General features: G+C 45.7%; 1 protein-coding gene across 6 annotated transcripts in view; it reads left to right on the top strand.

Moving 5' to 3' along the window:
- AGRN (agrin) overlaps positions 1-20,944 on the top strand; it is a 268,660-nt gene that overhangs the window by 162,836 nt on the left and 84,880 nt on the right. For all 6 annotated transcript variants that reach the window (XM_042479221.1, XM_042479223.1, XM_042479222.1 and 3 more), the window contains one exon: positions 19,763-19,978. In XM_042479221.1, the coding sequence (XP_042335155.1) occupies positions 19,763-19,978 (216 nt within the window). The remainder of the gene's footprint in view (positions 1-19,762; positions 19,979-20,944) is intronic.

The raw sequence follows: 20,944 nt of genomic DNA on the forward strand, positions 1-20,944 counted from the left end.
GAGCGGATTCACCACTCCCACCAGCGGTCATTGCTGCCGGTCCTTCTAACACTTTCCTTTGGTCCCTCCATCCCTTTTCTTTTGCTATTTGGGGGACTATCTCCTCTGTGAAGTCATTCTCTAGGGCAGTGATGGCGAACCTATGGCATGCGTGCCAGAGGTGGCACTCAGAGCACTCTCTGTGGGCACATGTGCCGTCGCCCCAGTACTGTACAAAGAAAGCCAGAGGGGCATGGCACTTTGCAATAAATAAGTGGGTTTTGGGTTGCAGTTTGGGCACTCGGCCTCTAAAAGGTTCACCATCACTGCTCTAGGGTCTTTGACCCGGTCTGGAGCTCTGCCTTGGTTGCAGGGAGGAGGACGGTTCATTTTTCCACCTCAGTGCACCTGCCTTCGGAGACTTTCGAAGCGCAATGAAACTAGGTAAATCCTAGGCTCCCATCTCCCACCCAAGAGTTTTAATCGCCTTTCCTGCTGTGCTTTTCTGATTGTTTTTCTCCAACAGCCTTGTGCGGCAAGGGACAAGTCAGTGTGTTCTGTGCGTGTTGGTTTGTGCACCAAGTTAGTGTATGTGTGTGTGATCTGGAGCCCATCCAGGCTGGCAAATGGGCATTCTGTCTTAAAAGAGAGAGCCTTCGCTTTCAGAGCAAAGGCCTAGAGCAGTGGTTCTCAACCTTCCTAATGCCGCGACCCTTTAATACAGTTCCTCATGTTGTGGTGACCCCCAACTATACAATTAACGGTGTCTGGATTCCTAAGACCATCAGAAATATGTGTTGTCCGATGGTCTTAGGCGACCCCTGTGAAAGGGTTGTTCGAACCCCAAAGGGGTCGCGAGTCGCGACCCACAGGTTGGGAACTGCTGCCCAAGAGCAGTGATGGTGAACCTTTTATGGGCCAAGTGCCCAAACTGCAAACCCAAAGCCCACTTATTTATTGCAAAGTGCCATGTCCGTCTGGCTTTTTAGTAGCAAACTCTTGCAAACTCTGTTGGGGCGGTGGCACATGTGCCCACAGAGAGTGCTCTGAGTGCCACCTCTGGCACTCGTGCCATAGGTTCGCCATCACTGCCCTAGAGCATCTTTCCAAAATGGATCCTTTTCTGTTTTAGGCAGTGCAACCAGTCCAGCACCAGAGAGCGTTTCTGGGGCTCACTCATTCCTGGGCCTTGAAAATATAGCTGATATCAATCTCTTTCGGAGGCTAGGGCACAAAGATCCCAAGTAGAAAGGACCTGCCAACCCCACAAGAGACTCTATTGCAAACCCTTTTCTCAGTTCTCTGCTTTACGCACTGGTGTTGTGAGAAGCCAAGTGCACAACCAAGAAAGTGTGGTGTGTGTATGAATGTGTGTGTGAGAGATGGAGTGGCGGTGGAAGTACTGTATATACTATATATACTCATGTAGATGTCTAGAAATTTAGGTTTAAAAAGTAACTCATAAAACCTGAATCGACTCATCCAAGGGTCAATGTAAGTACTGTATTTTAGCTCATATTATATATAAACATATGGTGAAAGGCAAGAGTTTAGTCTGTCCTGGAAACACTGACCCCCTTCTACTCTCTCATCCATCCAGCCTTTAGGATGAGCACAAATAGTTATGTCTGCTGGAATTTTTTAAGCTCTTTGGCATTGTTTTCCTTTGCTTTGTCCTTTACATCCTTCATTACATGCCCCTGAATTTTACCATCGATGTATCCATGGGTCATATCATAATCTATAATTTTGGCCCCAAAACCTGCCCTCGACTCATATATGAGGCCGATTTATAGTTGCAGTTGTTTCTGCAAAAGAAATTAAACACAAATCAGCCTTGTTTGCACCAAGCACCGCGCTCTATGTGCAAAAACATTACCTTCTAGGTAAGCATTTTGTTGTTGCGGGGGGGGGGGGGGGGGGGGGGCTTTTTTTTTTGGGTCCTTTTTTGCTACTGTGCGAGAAAAGACAAAAGAAAAATCCCACACAAACTCTTATTATCTTGTCCAGCAGGTATAAAACTTTCCACATTTGTTGCGCTCCCGTGCATGAACAAAATAAGCAAAACCTATTTTCCCCCAAGTAGGAAGGTTGGATCTGGAAGGCCAGGACAAGCCGAACTTGGAAATGTTCCTTTTCCTTTTGGACCAGGCTGCCTGGCTAGAATATTTTGGGAGCCGGTTGGTCAAACAAAAGTTATTTTTCCAAGCTTTGTTTACCATTTGTCAGAAAGCTAACCAGCTGTGTTGCTTCTTCCGCTGGCGAGGTCTTGCTGTGTTCTCCTCCGTTCAGCGTCTGAAAATAACAACCTGGTTACTTGTGCATCTTCTGTTCCAAAGTGTTAGAAACGAGTGCCGGCAAGATGCCTGCCAAAATAGAAGCAAAGAGGAGCGAGCGGCTATAATTCAACCCATCCTTTCCCAAAGATCTCCTCTTGCTCTCTATTCCTTCCTATGTTTCATATTCTGGCCCTGAAAATTCCTCTTATATGCATTCCAATTGTCCTGATTTGGCAGCGACAGTCTCAATTACTCCTTTGTCATCCCACTTTTTGAGCGGCTTTTGAAACGTCCCATTTCCTCTTTCCTCCTCCCACTTTCCGCCTTTGTCTTCAGCTTACTTCAGTTGCTGCAAAGTCAGTGCAAATGTACTTTGTACTCAGTCAATTTAACAGGGGCGAAAGGCAAGGAAGGAGCTCATAGAATCATAGAATCATAGAGTTGGAAGAGACCGCAAGGGCCATCCAGTCCAACCTCCTGCCATGCAGGAAATCCAAATCAAAGCATCCCCAGCAGATGGCCATCTAGCCTCTGTTTGAAGACCTCCAAGGAAGGAGACGCCACTACACTCTGTGGGAGTGTGTTCCACTGTCGAACAGCCCTTACTGTCAGGAAGTTCCTCCTAATGTTGAGCTGGAATCTCTTTTCCTGGAGCTTGCATCCATTGTTCCAGGTCCTGTTCTCTGGAGCAGCAGAAAACAAGCTTGCTCCCTCCTCAATATGACATCCCTTCAAATATTTAAACAGGGCTATCATATCACTTCTTGACCTTCTCTTCTCCAGGCTAAACATCCCCAGCTCCCTGACGTTCCTCATAGGGCAAGGTTTCCAGACCTTTCACCATTTTAGTCGCCCTCCTCTGGACACACTCCAGTTTCTCAATGTCCTTTTTGAATTGTGAGCCCAGAACTGGACACAATATTCCAGGTGGGGCCTGACAAGAGCAGAATAGAGTGGCATTATTACTTCTCTTGATCTAGACAAAAGCAAAGTGCTACAATCTCTCCTGGCTTGTGTGTTCTTCCTCATTAATAACCTTGATGATTTTTTGCCATCTCGACTGCACTTTGGTGTTGCTTGGCCACATGTATCTCAGTTTGTAAAATGTTGGAAGGTATGCTTTTACAGAGATATCAGCTAGCATCCTATAGATATGATGTGCTAGGAGTGGCAAGGAAAGGCAGACAAAGTCTACTTTTAACTAGCCCGTTTCTCTAGTGCTTGACATCCTTCACAGTCGCTCTGCCCACAGCCTTTTGCTTCCCGCTGCCATGTTGTTGCGCTGGCATCGGTTATCTGTGGGGTTCTGGTCTTTGCATCCTACACATACAAGGATATTTTGACATCCAGCCATGCTGATCTGTTCATTTCTTCAAACTAACTGAAGCTCCTTCTGGCATCTGCACTGGGGCTGGATTTTCAAGACCTTACTGTCTCCATTCCAGCCTCGAAAGCTAATCCAGCCATAAACAAAAATGAAACTATTGAACTATCAGTTTTGCACTGGATCTTTCAGCCTGATGGATTGCGCCCCTCCATTGGGTGTTTTGGGGCTGGGGGAACACAATAAATGCAATTCTTCTCTGGCTTGGATTTTCACCCACGCAAGAGAAAAAAGTGCAGGCTCTCCTTTACAGTAAGCCTCATTTCTGAGCCTGAACCAGCCCCTGGCAAAGTTACTTCTGCAGCAGTGTAGTTCTGACGGTTGTAGTAGAGGAAAAAAGTTACTGTTCCAAACTCTTGATCATAGCCAGTAAATGTCCCTGGCATCTCTGTCCTAACCTTCGGAAAGGTCTTTCCCCAAAGACTCCAAAGATGGGTGACTCTCTAGCCGTCCAAGAATTCTTATGGGAACTTCTGCACACCATAAGCCTTTCTCTTCTCTTCCTTGTGCTCTGCCCAAACCACCACCTCCTCCTCCTCTTCACTTCGGTTGTCCCTGGAGCCCCTTTTATCCTTTTTATTTCTTTTCTCACTATTGTGCGAGAGGCGACTCTGAAATCCCCTACAATGGTCTCTCTCTTTTCCTCTGGGCCTTTATTTATTGGTCTCCAAGCTGCTTCATTCCTGCCATTTTGCTCATGTTACCAGGGATCTGGAGGCCTTGCTGGGTGCATGTGTGCATGTGAAGAGATGGGTTTGTATCAGTCACTTCTGATGTGGCTTATTGGTGTTGGAGTATGTTTGTGCTTTCCCAATGCTTTGGGTTAACTAGCAAGGGTTTCCGAAAGGCCCCAATGTTTTCCCAATGCCTTAGGAAAACCAGCAAGGCCTCTCCATCTTAGAGACACATTGCATTCCCAATGTTTTTACTGAGGTCCTGCTTCCTCAGATGGAACATACTTGTTTATGTTCTATTTCAAAGACAGCATCCAGGGCATTGCTATTGCGGAGGGGAATGGAGGGAGAGACTAATGGAATTGCACACTCAGATAATAATTCTACCCATGAGTGACATTTTCCTTCAGTCCAACATTTCTCATAGTCAAGTAATGTGCAACTTCACTTGAGCTTTCGAAAATACAGTTTTGGCATCCAAAGAAAAGGGGCAATGAAATGATGGAAGGGAATGCGAACCTGGCAAATACAGTGTCCCTCCCAATTCGTGGGGGATCTGCTATTGGAGTCGCTATTGCAAGCAATGGCGGTGTGTTCCCGCGCACGCCACTTTGTCCCTCCATGCTTGCCATCTGCGAAGGAGCGAGACTGCGGCCTCTAAGTCCGTGAATCGGGAGGGATGACTATAAAAGACTTCAAGGTGTGAACCATTTTCAGTGTCTCGCTCTCTGAAGTGATAGGAATTTGGGCATTTAGAAACACTGTACAGTTTTGGCATCCAAAGAAAAGCCCCTTTCCCAAAAGACTGGTGACTGTCTAGCTATCTAAAGGATCAAGGGAATATGAACCTGGCAAATAGAAGAGTTTGAAGTGTGAACCATTTTCAGCGTCTCATTCTCTCCAGTGATAGAAACTTGGGGTTGTTGTTCTTAACTACCCTTGGAACAATTGTGTGTGGATTTTGTGCAGGATAAGTAACGATAGCTGGCGATTTCTGTAGTTTCTGTGATACGAAATGGAAGCAACCCATTAAATATAGCACAATGTACTGTAGGATGTTTTTGCATTCTGAAACAGTGAAGAAAGCTGGCAGGATGAGAATCAATCCTTTGGAAAATGGTGCCGGAGAACAATTCTGTGGATACCACCGACTGCCATAAAGCCAAATGAATGGGTCCTAGAGCAAATCGAGCCTGAGCTCTCCCCAGAAACCAAAATGACTAAGCTGAAGCTATCCTACTTGGAACGCAGCATGAGTCAATGTGATTCAGTAGGAAAATGGGAGGCAGGTGGAAGAGAGAAAGACCGCATTACAGGTGGATAGACTCAGCAAGGAAGCCACGGCCTTGAGTGCGAACAACCTGAACAGGACTATTAATAACATGTGTCTTGGAGGTCTCTCATTCATAGGGTCACCATAATTCAAAGCTGACTTGACAGCTGTTAACACTGCTATATAATATGATCTAATGAGAGTCGATGCGATGGAGAGCTCAGAGCGGCCTTCCCCAATCTGGTGCTGTCAATGTGTTTAAGACTAAAACAAGCATCAGCATAGCCATGTTCAAGGACAATGGTAGATGCAGTCAAAGCCAACCGGAGAGGGCACCAAGTAGGGAAGACCATCTCAGACTTAAGGTCTTGCTAAGGTAAAGCTATGGAGGTCTGAGGTTAGAAAAGTTACTTTTTTGCATGACATCCCCCAGAGTACCTCCAGCTGTTCTCTTTCCTGGGAGTTGTCCAGGAAAGTAACATCACATCTCCTCAGTTGGTCCATGATGTTTGTTGTGTGGTCTTAGAGAGTGATGTCTAGGTGGCAATGGCTAAGTCAGTGGGGCACAAAATCTCTCCAGGTTTCACTCTGAGCTTCAAGGGAGCTTAATGGTTTGTGTTCAAAGATTTTCTGTCGTCTTCTGCCCTCCCTTCTCTTTTCCTAACCAACATCACAAGGATTATACAAGGATAAAAGATAAGAAACACGGTGTCCTGAGCTCAAAGCAAAACTGTGACCGGTAGTAGGGAGTAACAGAACTACTAGTGGCTGTAGTAATAGGGAGTCATAGTAGTATTGGTAGTAGGGAATAATAGCAACAGGGGGAAATGACCATATTTGGAGGGTGACCAGAATGATGAAGGGTCTAGAAACCATGCCTTATGTGGAGAGACTTGGGGAGCTGGGTAGTTTAGCCTGGAGAAGAGATGGTTAAGGGATGATAGGATAGCCTTGTTGAAATATTTGAAGGAATGTCATATTGAGGAGGGAGCAAGCTTGTTTTCTGCTGCTCCAGAGACTAGGACCCGGAGCAATGGATGCAAGCTACAGGAAAAGAGATTCCAGCTCAATATTAGAAGGAACCTCCTAACAGTAAGGGCTGTTTGACAGTGGAACACTCTTCCTTGGAGTGTAATGGAGTCTCCTTCCTTAGAGGTCTTTAAGCAGAGGCTGGATGGCCATCTGTCAATGGGGATGCTTTGATTGAGAGTTCCTGCATGGCAAAATGGAGTTGGATTGGATGGCCTTTGTGGTCTCTTCCAACTCTATAATTCTATGATTCTATATGAGGGCTCTGCTGTAACATACCAATGTCCTATCTAGTCCAGCATCTCCCATCAGATGTCGATGGGACTCTCACAAGTAGGATGTATGAGCAGTAGCTGAAACCTGGCATCCAGACTCACACCTGAATCCAGGAGTACACCTGAGCTTCCAACTTTGATTTTAGATGTAACTAAAATGGAGGCACAGGGATCAGGGGGTGACTTCAGAGAAGAAGACAGCCACTTGCACAGAGATTTAGACCAGACAGGGAAAGGTGCACTCGATTGTCCTTTGGTTGCCTGTCTGTTCATCCTCCACACCCCATCCTTCGGGTCCAGACCTGGAACTAGCTCTGAGGCCCTTCTGGCTTATTATTATTATTATTATTATTATTATTATTATTATTATTATTTCCTGGTATGTTCTCCAAGAAGTGCAAGTCAAACACAAAAAGGAAAAGAGCAGGCGACGGCTTGAGACCTGGCGCTGTGCAGGAAGCTAAAAGTTATTTGGCACATCTGTTTGCATTCGTGATGGATTTGCCTGGTTCACTCCCTCCCTCTTTCCTTTCCCCGGGGGGGTTTCATGCGCAGCTGTCTCACTGTGTTGTTTTGATAGACCTTTTGCCCCCCTTCTCTACCTCTCCCTCCTCTTTGTTTTTGCCATACCTCCAGCAACCCAGGAGGGCTTCTGGAAAGGTCAACTAGACTGCTCCTGTTTTTCTCCATCCATTACCAAGTGCCCTCACCCTGCAGAGTTTGCCTGCTAATTCAATCCTATGCAGCACCCTGCCATTCTCAAAGCCTCAAAGGATCGGCAGCGGCTAGATCTCCTGTTGCTCCCGTGGTTTCTTTCTGTCAAATTCTACTTTAAAAATGAGATTTGGTTGGAAAATTGCAATGAATGGAAAGCTGGAGGCTGATGAGAACAGGCTTTCCAAAATTGGCCATTTCCCACTAAATCGGATGCATCTGAGTCAGGAAAAAGTCATGGGGTTTTTCTAGAACATGGTCACATAGCCTGAAAAACCACAAAAAACCTATAGCTAAAGGATATTAGTAAGCATCTTTCTTTCTTTCTTTCTTTCTTTCTTTCTTTCTTTCTTTCGGGAACTGAATCATGCCATTCTTTCGACACCAGCTACCCAGGAGGGATGCTTCCAATTTATCAGCAACCATAATTCATAAGCAAAACCTTTGCCTGGGTAATCTTAAAAGACTAAGAGAATACCAAGCCGTGGCTTCCATGTTGGCGGTGGTGAATCTGCTCCCGGTTTCAATCCGAACTGTAAAAACTATCCAAGATGATAAACTCTAGCTCCAAACTAGGGTCATTGTGTTGGTTTGACCTGTTCCACAGTGAAATGGGTTCCCTCGGAAAGTGGTGGATTCTCTAGCTTTAAAGGTCTTTCAACAGAAGCTGGATGGGCATGTAGAGAGATCTTGTAGCACCTTTGAGACTAAAGGGCTGTACAGATGGGTGGTATCCAGCTGCCCCATTAGTGGCTGGCTTGGTGCCACAGCAACCACATGCCGTGGCACCAATCTGGCCTCTAGAGAAGAACCGGCTCCTTTTTACACCCTCTAAAGGTCGTCATAACCACGCCGCCACAGCTTTCCGACAGTGGTTTTTCCACAAGGGATGGCCCTTGTGGTCTCTTCCAACTCTATGATTCATAAAGACAGAGCTTGGATAAGTTATGCTTTAACACCTTCCCAGGCTCTGCATAAACGTTAGCCAAAAGGTGCTGGTGGTGCTTGTCTTCTCTCATACCCACGCACACTATTATTCCCTTTCTTGGCTGTGATTCTCTGCTGGCCCTGCTGCGCACAAAGGAATATTTTGCTGTCTGTGGCAGAATAAAAGATCCCTCCAGTACCTTTCAATGAGATTTCATTTTCAGTGTAACAATCTAACAAGAACGTTCCTGCCCTTAACAGGCCACCCGCAGTTTGATGTTTAATCAGGAATCGGCTCCGGCGTTTATTACAGTGGGAATCCCAAGATCATTTCCCACCCCCCTCCGTTCGGAGGATTCCCCCACCTCCGCTTGTCCAATTTTAGCCCCTTTTCCCAACCAGGCGCATTTGAACTAAATGGGACAACCCCCTAGTGTCTTAATTTAATTTAAGCGGGCGCTTAAATGAGTTCCTTGGTCCACGCCTTCAGTGCTTATCTTTCCTTTATTTTCCCTGTTAAGTTTTCCCATTTGATTATTCTCCTCCCTTTGCGAGAATAATTTCTGCCAGGACGCCGGAAAGTTTGATTGCATACAAAGCACGTTCCTTTCGGCGGAGGGACTCCCGCTGACTTGAAGGCAGGCTGCCTCCCTACCCTACACCCTCCTTCCTCCGGTTAGTAAGTAGGCACACTGGAAACCCTGAGCCAATTACTATAAACCCATTTCATGTTTTTAAACATTCTAAGGAAGAAAATTCACTTGATTCATTTTGCGCTGGCTTTGCTTTTTCAGCTCAGAGAGAAGCCTTTTGATTCCCTGGCTGGTGGAACCCGAAGTCGGGGTTGTTGAATTGCGGGAGATTTACTCGAGGGGTAGTAATTACCGCTGAAATCCTGGGAGGTTTCTAGGCAGTCTGGAGAGATTTTTAGGGCTGTTTAGAAGAAAAAGCTCCGGGACATTTGTAGGGGGAATAGGACCATCTACTTGGTCTTGTTGTGTGCCTTCAAGTCGTATAGCAAGCAATAGTACACCCGTCCCTCCACATCATAGAAGCATACAATAATAGAGTTGGAAGAGACCGCAAGGGCCATCCAGTCCTATTTCTCATTCACTGGGGTTAGGGGCACCGGACCCCCGTGAATGCGGAGAGACCACACATAACTCCAGGCACCAAAATGTCTCGGGGAAGGCCTTAGACCAGTGATGGCGAACTTATGGCACGCGTGCCAGAGGTGGCACTCAGAGCCCTCTCTGTGGGCACATGTGCCGTTGCTCCAGCACAGAATTTGTTACTAGAAAGCCAGAGGGACATGACATTTCACAATTAATAAGTGGGTTTTGGGTTGTAGTTTGGGCACTCGGCTTCTAAAAGGTTCACCATCACTGCCTTAGACAATCCCACAGGACACAGATGTGTCTCCATTGAGTCTGTTTCCCCTCCTCTCCATCTCTGGATGGAACAAATGCCTCCCTATTAAATATTAAGGGGGCACGCTTGGCCCTTGTTTGCATCGGATCACCTCTACAACAGCTAGGACCTAAGTAGAGGAGGGTCAGGAAGGTGGCCCTTTCCAAGCCCTCAGGCTAAAAATTCAATTAAATTAATTACTTTTTTGGAAAGATGAATCCTTTCTTTATTTCTCGACTTCGGAGGCCTGGGAGAAACGGATCTTCCTTTGTTTGCTGAGCAGATTGGAACAACCCCTCCATCTCTTTGCACTGAGTCAGCGAGATATAATGGCCGATAATAAGCACCTTTTGCAAAGAGCGGGGACCTCTCTAATAGGAAGAAAAGGCTTCCACGGGGGCTAAGTGTTCCTTGCCCTTTCTGGGAGAAGATCGCCCACTTAAGCCCACTCCCGCCCTCCGACTCTTTCCCCGTGTGTTTTAGAAACAGAAGGTTTAATAATGGATTCCAGCCCTTCTCTCTCTCTGGAGGTCAAGGGCTGCCCGGCTTTGATTAATTGACCCTGACAGCTAAAATAATTTCTCTCTTCTTTAAAAAGTATAGCATTATTATTATTATTATTATCTCACTCCATCTCACTAAGCAACATTTCTGTGCAAGGAGTAGATCAAGTAGCCTCTCCTATACTCCCACCCAGTAATCCTGTTTCCCTGTCTCCTGTGCCGATGTGGCAAGCCATTCTTTTAATGGTGTGACCAGAGGAAACATTAGTGTATTGATCAGAATTAACCCAGAGTGGAAGGGGAATACACATGGCGTAATCTCTCTCCCAAAGACTTTCCTTTTTGCATCCCCCACAGTCTTCTTCCCTCCGGTCAAAGTGATTCTGTACCAATGTGAAGTCGAAGGCTTTCATGGCTGGCATCCATAGTTTTTTGTGGGGTTTTCAGGCTATGTGGCCATGCTCTAGAAGAGTTTGTTTGTGACATTTCGCCAGCATCTGTGGCTGTCATCTTCAGAGAAAGCTCTTCTCTGAAGATGCCAGCCACAGATGCCGATGAAACGTCAGGAATAAACTCTTCTACAACATGGCTTGAAAAACCCACAAAAGAAGACTCTGTACCTCTCTTTCCCTCCAATGTGCATATGAGTTTTTCACTCCTTCTCCCAAAGCAGCGCTGATGCGCCATATCTTGCATCTGATCTCCCGTCCGGAGCAGTTAGGAGGCTTGTGAACATTCTGCAGCACCCCAGGAGTCCAGCAAATTGGGAAGGAAGGCACACGGCAGGTTTTCAAACGATGTCTCCAAGGTCTAGTTGCGGAGGGACTTAGAGCCAGAGAAGGTCATCCCGCTGTTGCAGAAAACGTGAGGCTGCAGCACCGATGATAGGTCAAGCCTCGGCTTTAAAATCTCTAATGAAATGCAAAATGTTTTGTGTTTTGCATCGGAGAAAAAATGGTTTGCATTTTGCATTGCAGAACATTTCGCAAAATGCATGCTGCAAAATGCAAAATATTGCCTTTTTCTATTTTCTGCTAACACCCTTTATAAATTGAAATTCACTTGGTTACTCTAGGAACTTGAGATGCATTCTGTATAACGCGGTTTGGCACAACCTTATCATGAGGGATAGATTGAAAGTGCAGGTTATTCAGCTATAATTATAAATGGAACATACATACATACATATTTAAAGTGTTGTCATCTTGATACCAAAGAGACAAAGGCAAGGTCTGATGGCTTGCTGGATCTAAGGTGTACTGATGGTGGGACAGTAGTGGGACAGTGGGACAGTCCCATCAAACTAGATCGTTGTGTCTTCTGCCCACTTCACTGCTGAGGTCCTCAATGGGATATATAGGCTGGGACATCAGACTGGAAAGGGGTAAAACAGTGCGCCGGCACACCTGAAAAATTACTCTGCCATATTCCATCTGCTTGAAACGCATACATCTTTCATTGCCGTCTAATCCAGCTGCCTCCTTGCACACTTGTGGCTTCACTGAGGGAGGTGGAAGCACCAGGGCCTTGCTGGTCTTGCACTAAATTATTCACCAGCTCTTGGCCGTGACAGAAGGAAAGGGGAGGGAGACCTTCCCTTATATCCAACCTAGGGAATAACTCTCTCTCTCAAAGCGACATTTGCAGGAGTGTCATGGGAGATCACCTTATAGAACAGCGATGAGAGAGAGAGAGAGAGAGGCAGCCTTGTGTAATGGTTAGAGTGGTTGGACTTAGATCCTAGGTTTCTAATGTCGGCTTGGCCATGTAAACCCACTGGGTTTCAGAGGATGCCAATGGCGAACCCTCTCTGAAGAAATTTGCAATTGGAGCTGGGTATGGCCTGTTACAGGCTGCCAAAATAAAGCTGCTTCGGGTCTCTTTGGATGTATGCTGTTTAAATGATGCATGCATCCTAAGAATCCGGAAGCTGCGCCAAAGCTGCACTCCAGTGCTTAGGAATGGAGTGTGGCTTTGGTGCGACCTCCGGACTCTTAGGACCCATGCATCGTTTAAAGAGCATACCTCCAAAGAGACCCAAAGCAGCTTTATTTTGGCAGTCTGTAACAGGCCTATGTTTAACCCAGAGAAAAGAAGGTTAAGAGGTGATATGATAGCCTTGTTTAAATATCTGAAGGGGTATCTCGTTGAGACTGGAGCAAGCTTGTTTTCTGCTGCTCCAGAGAATAGGACTTGCAGTGATGGATTCAAGATACAGGAAAAGAGATTAGGCTCCACTGGAGGAGATCCCACAGAGCCAACTCCACTGTGGCTGGGAGCTGACAGGGCAGAACTGGGGCCTGGCACAGACTTATGTTCCTCCTGCACCTAAGGAGCTGAGTCCTCCTCGACATCCTCCGAGTCCTCCTCGTGGCTGGCCATGACACCTTACGGAGGTCTTTAAAATGAGTACCCAGCTTGTTGGGAGCAATTAGCTTACATATTGCAAATCATAGAAATGTACTTACTGTTGCTATTGCTACTGCAACTGCAGCTGGTGTTTTATGCCCTTGCCAGATGATGCCCCTTGTACCATCACTCGTCGGATGGGCATGACCTGGCAACCCCATGCCCTCTCCTTGGATGGGGTGCATCATGGTTTAGACTGGGAACAGGGACCACACCTCTGCCTTCATATACCTCTGGCAATATGGAGCCGGTTTTCTCCTCCAAGGCTCTGCCACAGCCCCATCTTTGAGTCTACTCTTGTTCCTGTGCCTTCCTCTTGCTCTGAATGACAGTCTGATAATGCACTACAAACTCTTAAGACTTTCAGCTCTGGAGGAGCAAGACTTTATGTGGGGAGGAGATGGAGAAAAGTGGAAAAATAATCATCAACACCCTGCATTTTTAGACATGCCTTGCTTTTCTCGCCTCCCTCTCCACCCCCTTATCTTGCTGCGAGAGGGAGACTTGTCTGCATTTTATTCACTTATTTATTTATTGGGGGGGGGGGGAGAAGAGCAGGGCTGAGAAAAAGAAGATCCACCGAGCTTCATAAAAATGATAAATTGCTTTTAGATACTGGGCAGGAGAGAAAGAGTTCTCTCTCTGTCTCTCTCCCTCTCTCTCTTTTTTATTTGACGATATTAGTCTCTTAGTGGCGCATTGTTGCTGCGCATGTGAGCTTAAACTCTCCAGGCAGCTGAAGCCAAGCACCCATGTATTGAAGTGTAAATGAACCACTGGCAAGCGTTTTATTATCCCCCCCCCCACTCCCTTTTATGATTTCTCTTTTTTCCATCCTCTTTAATTCCCCCCCCCATTCCTGCTATTATGTAGACCGACCCCCCCGCATCATGTGTGTTGTGTCCATAGAAGATATGCGCGAACGGTTGTGATGTCCGAGCAAATAAATTATATATATCTAACCCAATCCAATCTCTAAAAGGGAACGATTGCAGAATAGATGTGTGGCACAGACTCTGCCCTTCTTTCTCATCCATACATCAGTCCATTATTCATTCTTAAAAACAATACCACTTCACCCTTCCATCCATCAGAATCCAAAAGGCACCTTACAATCTTCCTGCCAATCCGCAGCCGAAGGTGCGACAAAACAATGGAGTTATTGGAGGGCAATGCCTCTCCGTTCGCCATCCTTGCATCCCTGCTTTAGGGCCGAGGAGGGAGAGAAGTGAAGTCCTTTGGGATCATTTTGTTCCTTCATGGCTGCATCCACACTGCAGAAATGATGCAGTTTGATAACCAGGATTTTAGGAATGGGGGGGGAGGGGGTCCAGACTAAGTGCCACCATTATAATGGGGCTTGGGCTTGGGTGCAGCTGCACGCACCATTCATTTTTCTAATGGAAGGAGGGGTGGTCCGGACCCCACGAACCCCCCCCCCCCGGCTACGTCCCTGCATGGCTCCATCCTGTTAAATCCCAGGAGTCGTAGCTTGTCTTGGCACCAGAGCTCCCTGACGGAGAGGGCTAAATGTGCCACAGAAGTACCATTCCCAGAATGGCACCGCATGGCGCCATGACAGTTACACTTATAGTTATATAAACTGGAGGTCGTTTCCATTTCCCATTATTTTCTTTACATGTATTTATTTATTATGCTAATCTAAAACATTACAACTATAAAAGCAATAGAAACAATATCATCGCAACTTTTATCTTAGGGCCAGCTCCTGAAGATTTCCTTTCCTTATCCCAAGAGTTCATTGTCATAACGTCTGACAAGTCTAAGCTGGGATTGAGTCGGTCTCACAATTCACAATGTATTCACATATTCAACAAATGGAAGCCATGTGTCAGCAAACATATCATGGCTTATTAGTCCCCTATTTACTTTCATGCTATATGACAGTTTGTCTGAAAGATATACATCCCATACCTTCCACTACCAGGCATCTAAGGAAACATTTCCAGTTTTCCAATAACTAGCGATTTCCATTCGAGGCGCGGTAATGAGGGAAACAATCCAATTTTTATGTATCACATTTCTGTTTTCGTTAGAAGAAATGGATAACGATAAAAGTCCAGGGCAGTATTTAATATCTTGTTTAGTCATTATTGTAATTTGTTTTAAAACGTTAAGCCAGAATGACTTTACAGTGGGGCAATCTAAACACATATGGTTTATGTTCCACTGGCCCAGGGGGTTATATATATATATTGATCTCATTTTTCTCTTTAGTCTATTATATCACCTTATTCCCATCACCACATACGATTTACTTATATTACATTTACATTTATATATTTAATCTGTTATCAAACGTATCTTTCATCACCAAAATAAGAAAACTAGTTATGAGTAAAGTGATTTACCATTTGTACCTTTGTAATCTGTGCCTGGGTTGTTTTGAGTTCTGGCTGGAAGAGCAATGTTTTCACCTCAAAACAAAGAATGCACATTGAGAAAGGTGTTAGGGACACCTCTTTTTGCGTTGATATTTCCAAAACGTGACAAGTGGAACTGAAACTATACAAGGCCTGGAACTAGAATTAACCATAAAGTCCAGAAAGATCAAATGCGTGCCTGGTTTCCTGGCGCAGTGGATGAACTAACAGGGCAAAGAAAGCCATAAGGCTTTCGTATCCCCGCATCCTAGATCTAAGGCAGATGCTCTGGAATGCACCATGTCTACCTGACATTTCACCAGCATCTGTGGCTGGCGTCTGCAGAGCGCATTCTCCAAAGATGCCAGCCACAGATGCTGGCGAAACGTCAGGAATGAACTCTTCCATGGCCACATAAAACCCACAAACAACTACCAATTCTGGCGGCAAAAGCCGTCGACTTTGCACCACATGAGGAGTCACACTCTTCTCTCTCGGTGTGCTCCTCTGCTTCCCGTACCTGGCATCCCTCCGCCTCCCCAGCCGCCTCCAAATTTAAAACAGAGCAGCCGCCACCTCTGCTTCATTTGCAATTTAGATGGAAACTGCTCTGTTCTGGCTTCTCTGATTAGCATTCTTGATAAAGAGAACAGTGCATCTCTTATTAGGAAAGCGGACCCCCTCCTTGTCGCTCCCCCTGTGTCTCATCGCTACCTGTTATCCTGTTATCTGCTTTGCAATCTATAACGTTTGCATGTCTGTGAAGTCAGTGGCGCTACATCAAAACCACTAGTTTGAGATTTGCATTTTTAAAATGAGCATGGGTGGGAGAATTTTAATTGGGATGGCAAGAGATGTCCCCTACGTTGAACCCCAGCCTTCACCTTGTATGTAGTTTTAGGTTACCCAGCAGATGAGGAATCTGGTTCGGGGTCTTGAGAATGGTCTAAAACAGTGGTTCCCAAACTTGACCCTCCCAATTACATTGAAGGGATATATCAAAAGATCCAGCATATTTCATTTGGTGGCAATGGGGATATTAAAGTCACCATACACTATAGTGTGCCCGCGCCATACGCGGGCGTGCCATACACGGTCTTGAGCATACGCGCTCAAGCCACGGGGGCGGAAGGGGTGGCACATCCCATTCAATTGAATGGGGCGCGCGCCATGGCGCCCCGTGCGCCACCGTGCCGCCACGCCACCATGCACGAGCCCCATTGTTTCCAATGGGGCTTGAGCATAGGCGGAATTCGCCTTATGCAGCGGGATCCGGAACGGATCCATCGCGTAAGGCGATGGCCAACTGTTTATGCCACATTGTAGGATATATAAAACCACAAGAGATAAGTTTCCGAAGCGAAGTTTAGAACTTGTACTTACTGTGAAAGCAACTAAACTTAGATTAGATGTTGAGAATAAAGGCCTGCATGTGCATCTGCAATAAAGAGAAGTGTTCAAGGAACGCGAATTCTGCAGCCAATACCCCAAGAAGCTCCCAAAGCAAAATGCAGTTAATAAAAACTAAAGTACAAGCATATTAAAAAAAAAGAAACAACACACAGCATACCGTGCCACGGGTAAAACCAGCAATGCAACCAGTTGGAGTGCTGCCGGGGGCTGATTTGGGGAGCCTTCTTTCTCTACAACCAAGGATTGATTTATGGTGTCTCTCTCACTTAATTTCTTGTTGGTTTGCCTTGCAAAGTTAAAACAAACCCTGAATGGAGCAGGTTTTAAAGGGGAAAAAATGACTTGGTGAGCCATTTGTTGTAAGCAATGGCATGTTTTGTTTTAGAGAATGGTTAGCAATGTAGAGAAGGGGAAAACAGACTCCAGTAACAGTAGATGGCAGAGTGAAAACTATCTGTTTGCTGAGACTGGTGGTGGCACACATTGTGGTTGAAGGCTGCCATTCTCCCTTGGAGCCATACCAGAGAACTGGGCGAGAAGGAGATCGGTGTGGATCCCAATCTAAATGACCACATTGCTCTGTGCCCACCCATGTGCCCAGTGGGACTGTCTTCAGTTGAAAGAGCCACTGAGTGCTTTGGGAAATGATGGGCTGGTGCTATGCCCGACAGCCTGGTCCTTTAGTGTACTTCTGCTTGCTCTGCAGCCTTGCCCTTCTATGTAGATGTATGAGCTCAACAGCTTAGCCCCTTGGCATGCATATATGGCATCAACAACCTTCTTCATTAACATGCATGTGTGGGTTCATCTTCATGGGCCATCAGTGTGCATGGGTGTTGATGCCACTTGGGATGCATGTGTGGGCTCAATAGTGTCACGTCTTAGTATATATGTGTGGGCACAACAGCTAAGTCCCTTAGTGTGCATGTACAGCATCAACAACCTCCTTCTTTAGCATGCGTGTGTGGGCTCAGTAGCGTCACCCCTTAATACATACTGTATTCGTTTGATCCAACTTCCTAGGCCTTATAGTGTGCACACATGGATTTAATATCCTGCTTCCTTAAGTTACAGTTGCCCTTTAGAATGAGTGCAGCCATTCCTTGCTGGGTTAAAGACCTAATGTAATGTAGTTATGGATCTTTGGAACTGAGGAAAGACATTACAAGTAGTTATTTGTAACATAGATGAGCATCGCCCCTACATTCGGTTAAGACTAGACTTTCATGTCAAGAGACTACCGTTACCTTTACTTATTTGTAACTAGTTACTAGTGGATTTAATAATCTGGTCTTGTACAGTGTGCGTATATGCATTATTATTATTATTATTATTATTATTATTATTATTATTTTGGCAATTGGCCTGAAGACTACAATGAACTTTGCAACCTCAGACCCCATTCCTTTCTTTCCCCATCAAGGCCAGCCCCAGTGTCATTTGATGTGCAAAACTACCTGTGAAGTGGAAGCTATATGTGATCGATGCTAATTATGGCTTTCATTGAGCGCAGTCTCTGGACTTGGGGGGAATGCTAATTGAGTTGTTTATTGATTATCGAAAGGCATCGTAATGCGCTTGCTTACATTTATCTTGTCACTAACTGCCTTGGGCGTATATAGGCAAGACAAGGCAAGGCATACATTTTCAAACAGATAAACAGCCAGGACAGAGTTGCTCGAGGAAAGTAATAATCTTTGGAGGAAGGAGGGAGACGTGGCATTAATTGCTTGCCGTTTTTCTTTAGATTCTATTGAGGTAATTAATTGATGTGCAGAACGCAACCAATATCCATTGGCCAAAATAAGGCTTGGGTGGCAAGTGTGTCCAACTTGGTGCAGCCTCCTGCCGTCTTGAAGAAGAAGGAGCAGACTCCTTCTCTGATCCTCCAAAGGGCAAGGCTAGAAGTTGCAGGGAAAGCAGATGTCAGCTAAACATCTGGAGGAAGCTTCCAAAGCAATAATAAGATCTCTATGGCCCTGGAACAGATTGCTATGGGACTCTCCTTTGCAAGAGGGATGGACACACAAGTTTGGTAGCCATCACTCTGGATGCAGTTTTGGCACCCTGCACCGTGATTCTTGCGCTATGCAAAAGGTTGGAGTGCATGGCCTCCAAGGTACCTTCCATCTAGGGCTTTAAATACTCCCATTATTTCATTTTTAAATGCCAAGGGCCAATAATTACCATGGTTTTCTCATCACTTCACGGGTTGCACAGTACAGTAGGCCCTCTGTTTTTGTGGGGGATCCATTCCAGACTCCCCTGTGAAAATGGAGGCTTGTACGCATTCAAGCCCCATAAGTTTGAATGGGGCATGTGCCTGTGCATCCGCTCAGGGTGCGTGCACCAGGCATGCGCCCCATTGAAAATAGTGAAGGTCGCCCCTCCACTGATTTTCAAGGGCACGGATCTGGAATCCGCGAGTTAGGAGGGGCGACTGTATTCTCCATGGATTGGAGTATCCCAAAGTATTTCATTCTCTGAAGATGCCAGCCACAGGAATAAACTCTTCTAGAACATGGCCACACAGCCCGAAAACCCCACAAAAAACTATGGATGCCGGGCCTTCGACTTCACAATAAAGCATAGTCTTTCCATCCCTATTCCTCGGACTCTGACTCTGACTGGCAATGATATTTCAGGTTTCTTATTCCTAGCTGTCATACTCCAGAATATTAAGCCTGGCTTGTTTCGCATGCAAGGCAAGTCCTGTTTAATGAGTATTGACTTCTCTCCCCAGTGAAATTGTTTTGCACAGAGCTGGACCACTGGTCCGTTCAGCCTAATATGGCAGCCATGGATTGACAGCAGCTCTCCAGCCTTTTACCTTTTGCATTCAGAGGAAACTCACTGTTCCCATTTCACAGACAGTGAGAGTTTCTTCCATACGATGAAGCTTATCCTTGAGTGGAACAGGTTGAATTTGAGTTTTTCAGGTCCCAGTTCAACTATATGGGCTTCATGGCTTAATGCTTCCATGCTTTCCCCCAGAGATGTAAGACTGTACCTTGCACCAAACCTTTTATCGCAAGCCACCTTGATTGTTTCTTTAACTCTCTCTTTTTCTCGGCTGGATGTAACGCTCTCTTTTTCTTTGCACCCACAGTGTGTCGAGGGGTGCTGTGTGGGTTTGGTGCCGTGTGCGAAAGGAGCCCTTCAGACTCATCTCAGGGAGTGTGCGTATGCAAGAAGACGACATGCCCTTCAGTGGTGGCCCCTGTCTGTGGCTCGGATTATTCCACCTACAGCAACGAATGTGAGCTGGAGAAGGCGCAGTGCAACCAACAGCGTAGGATCAAAGTCATCAGCAAAGGGGCATGTGGTGAGTGGTGGCGCATGGCTTTTTACCTTCCCCATTTTGGTCCACATGTGCATCCTCTCCCGGAATAAAAAAGAGGCTCTGCCAGCCCATGCCTCTCTTCTGGCACCGACACACGCTAGACAGCAGCTGTCATCTCCGATCCTTAGCAATGTCATTTGGAAACAACAGCCTACCTTATTGGGGTTGACATAATCCCTGCTGGGATGTAGACTCCATTGTGTTGTTGTTGTGTGCCTTCAAGTCATTTCCAACTTATAGCGACCTCCCCAAAGCTAAACAAGAGATGAGCCTGAGCTGTGAGACAGTTTTTAAGGGTTAGGCTAAGGAAGATGGTTCTAGAGCAGTGGTTCTCAAACTGTGGAGTGGGAAAAGAGTTGCTCAAAGGGGATGCGACACTTAAGGCCCTGATCTTATGTCTCCACTTCCCAAACTTTTTCGTATGCATTGAGTTACATATTGAACAATGTCCTTACCAAATGCTAAATAGCAATAGCATGTACATTTCAATATCAGTGAACTAGCACTCTCTAAGCAGTTTACAATCTGTAAGCCAATTTGCCCCCAACAAGCTGGGTATTCATTTTGCCAACCTACAAAAAAGGATGGAAGGCTGAGCCAACCTTGGAGCCCTGGGATCAAACTCATAACATAGTGGCTGCAGGAGCAGCATTTAACCATGGTGTCACCATGTGCAAATATACATAAATGTTCAAATGAAAATAGGTACATTAAACAAATAAAGTATTTTTATTCATAGACTACATTGGGGGTTGCAATGTGTGCATTAAGATGTAAAGGGGAGTACCAAGGGGAAATAGTCTGAGTACAGTCTGCTCTCCCTGTCCATAGATTGTTCATCCATGAATTCAACCATCCATGGATTGAAAATACTCCATATATATATATATATATATATATATTCCAAAAAGCAAACCTTGATTGTGCCATTTTATATAAGAGACACCA

The sequence above is a fragment of the Sceloporus undulatus genome, chromosome 7 (genome assembly GCF_019175285.1).
Source record: "Sceloporus undulatus isolate JIND9_A2432 ecotype Alabama chromosome 7, SceUnd_v1.1, whole genome shotgun sequence".
NCBI classification, from domain to species: domain Eukaryota; kingdom Metazoa; phylum Chordata; class Lepidosauria; order Squamata; family Phrynosomatidae; genus Sceloporus; species Sceloporus undulatus.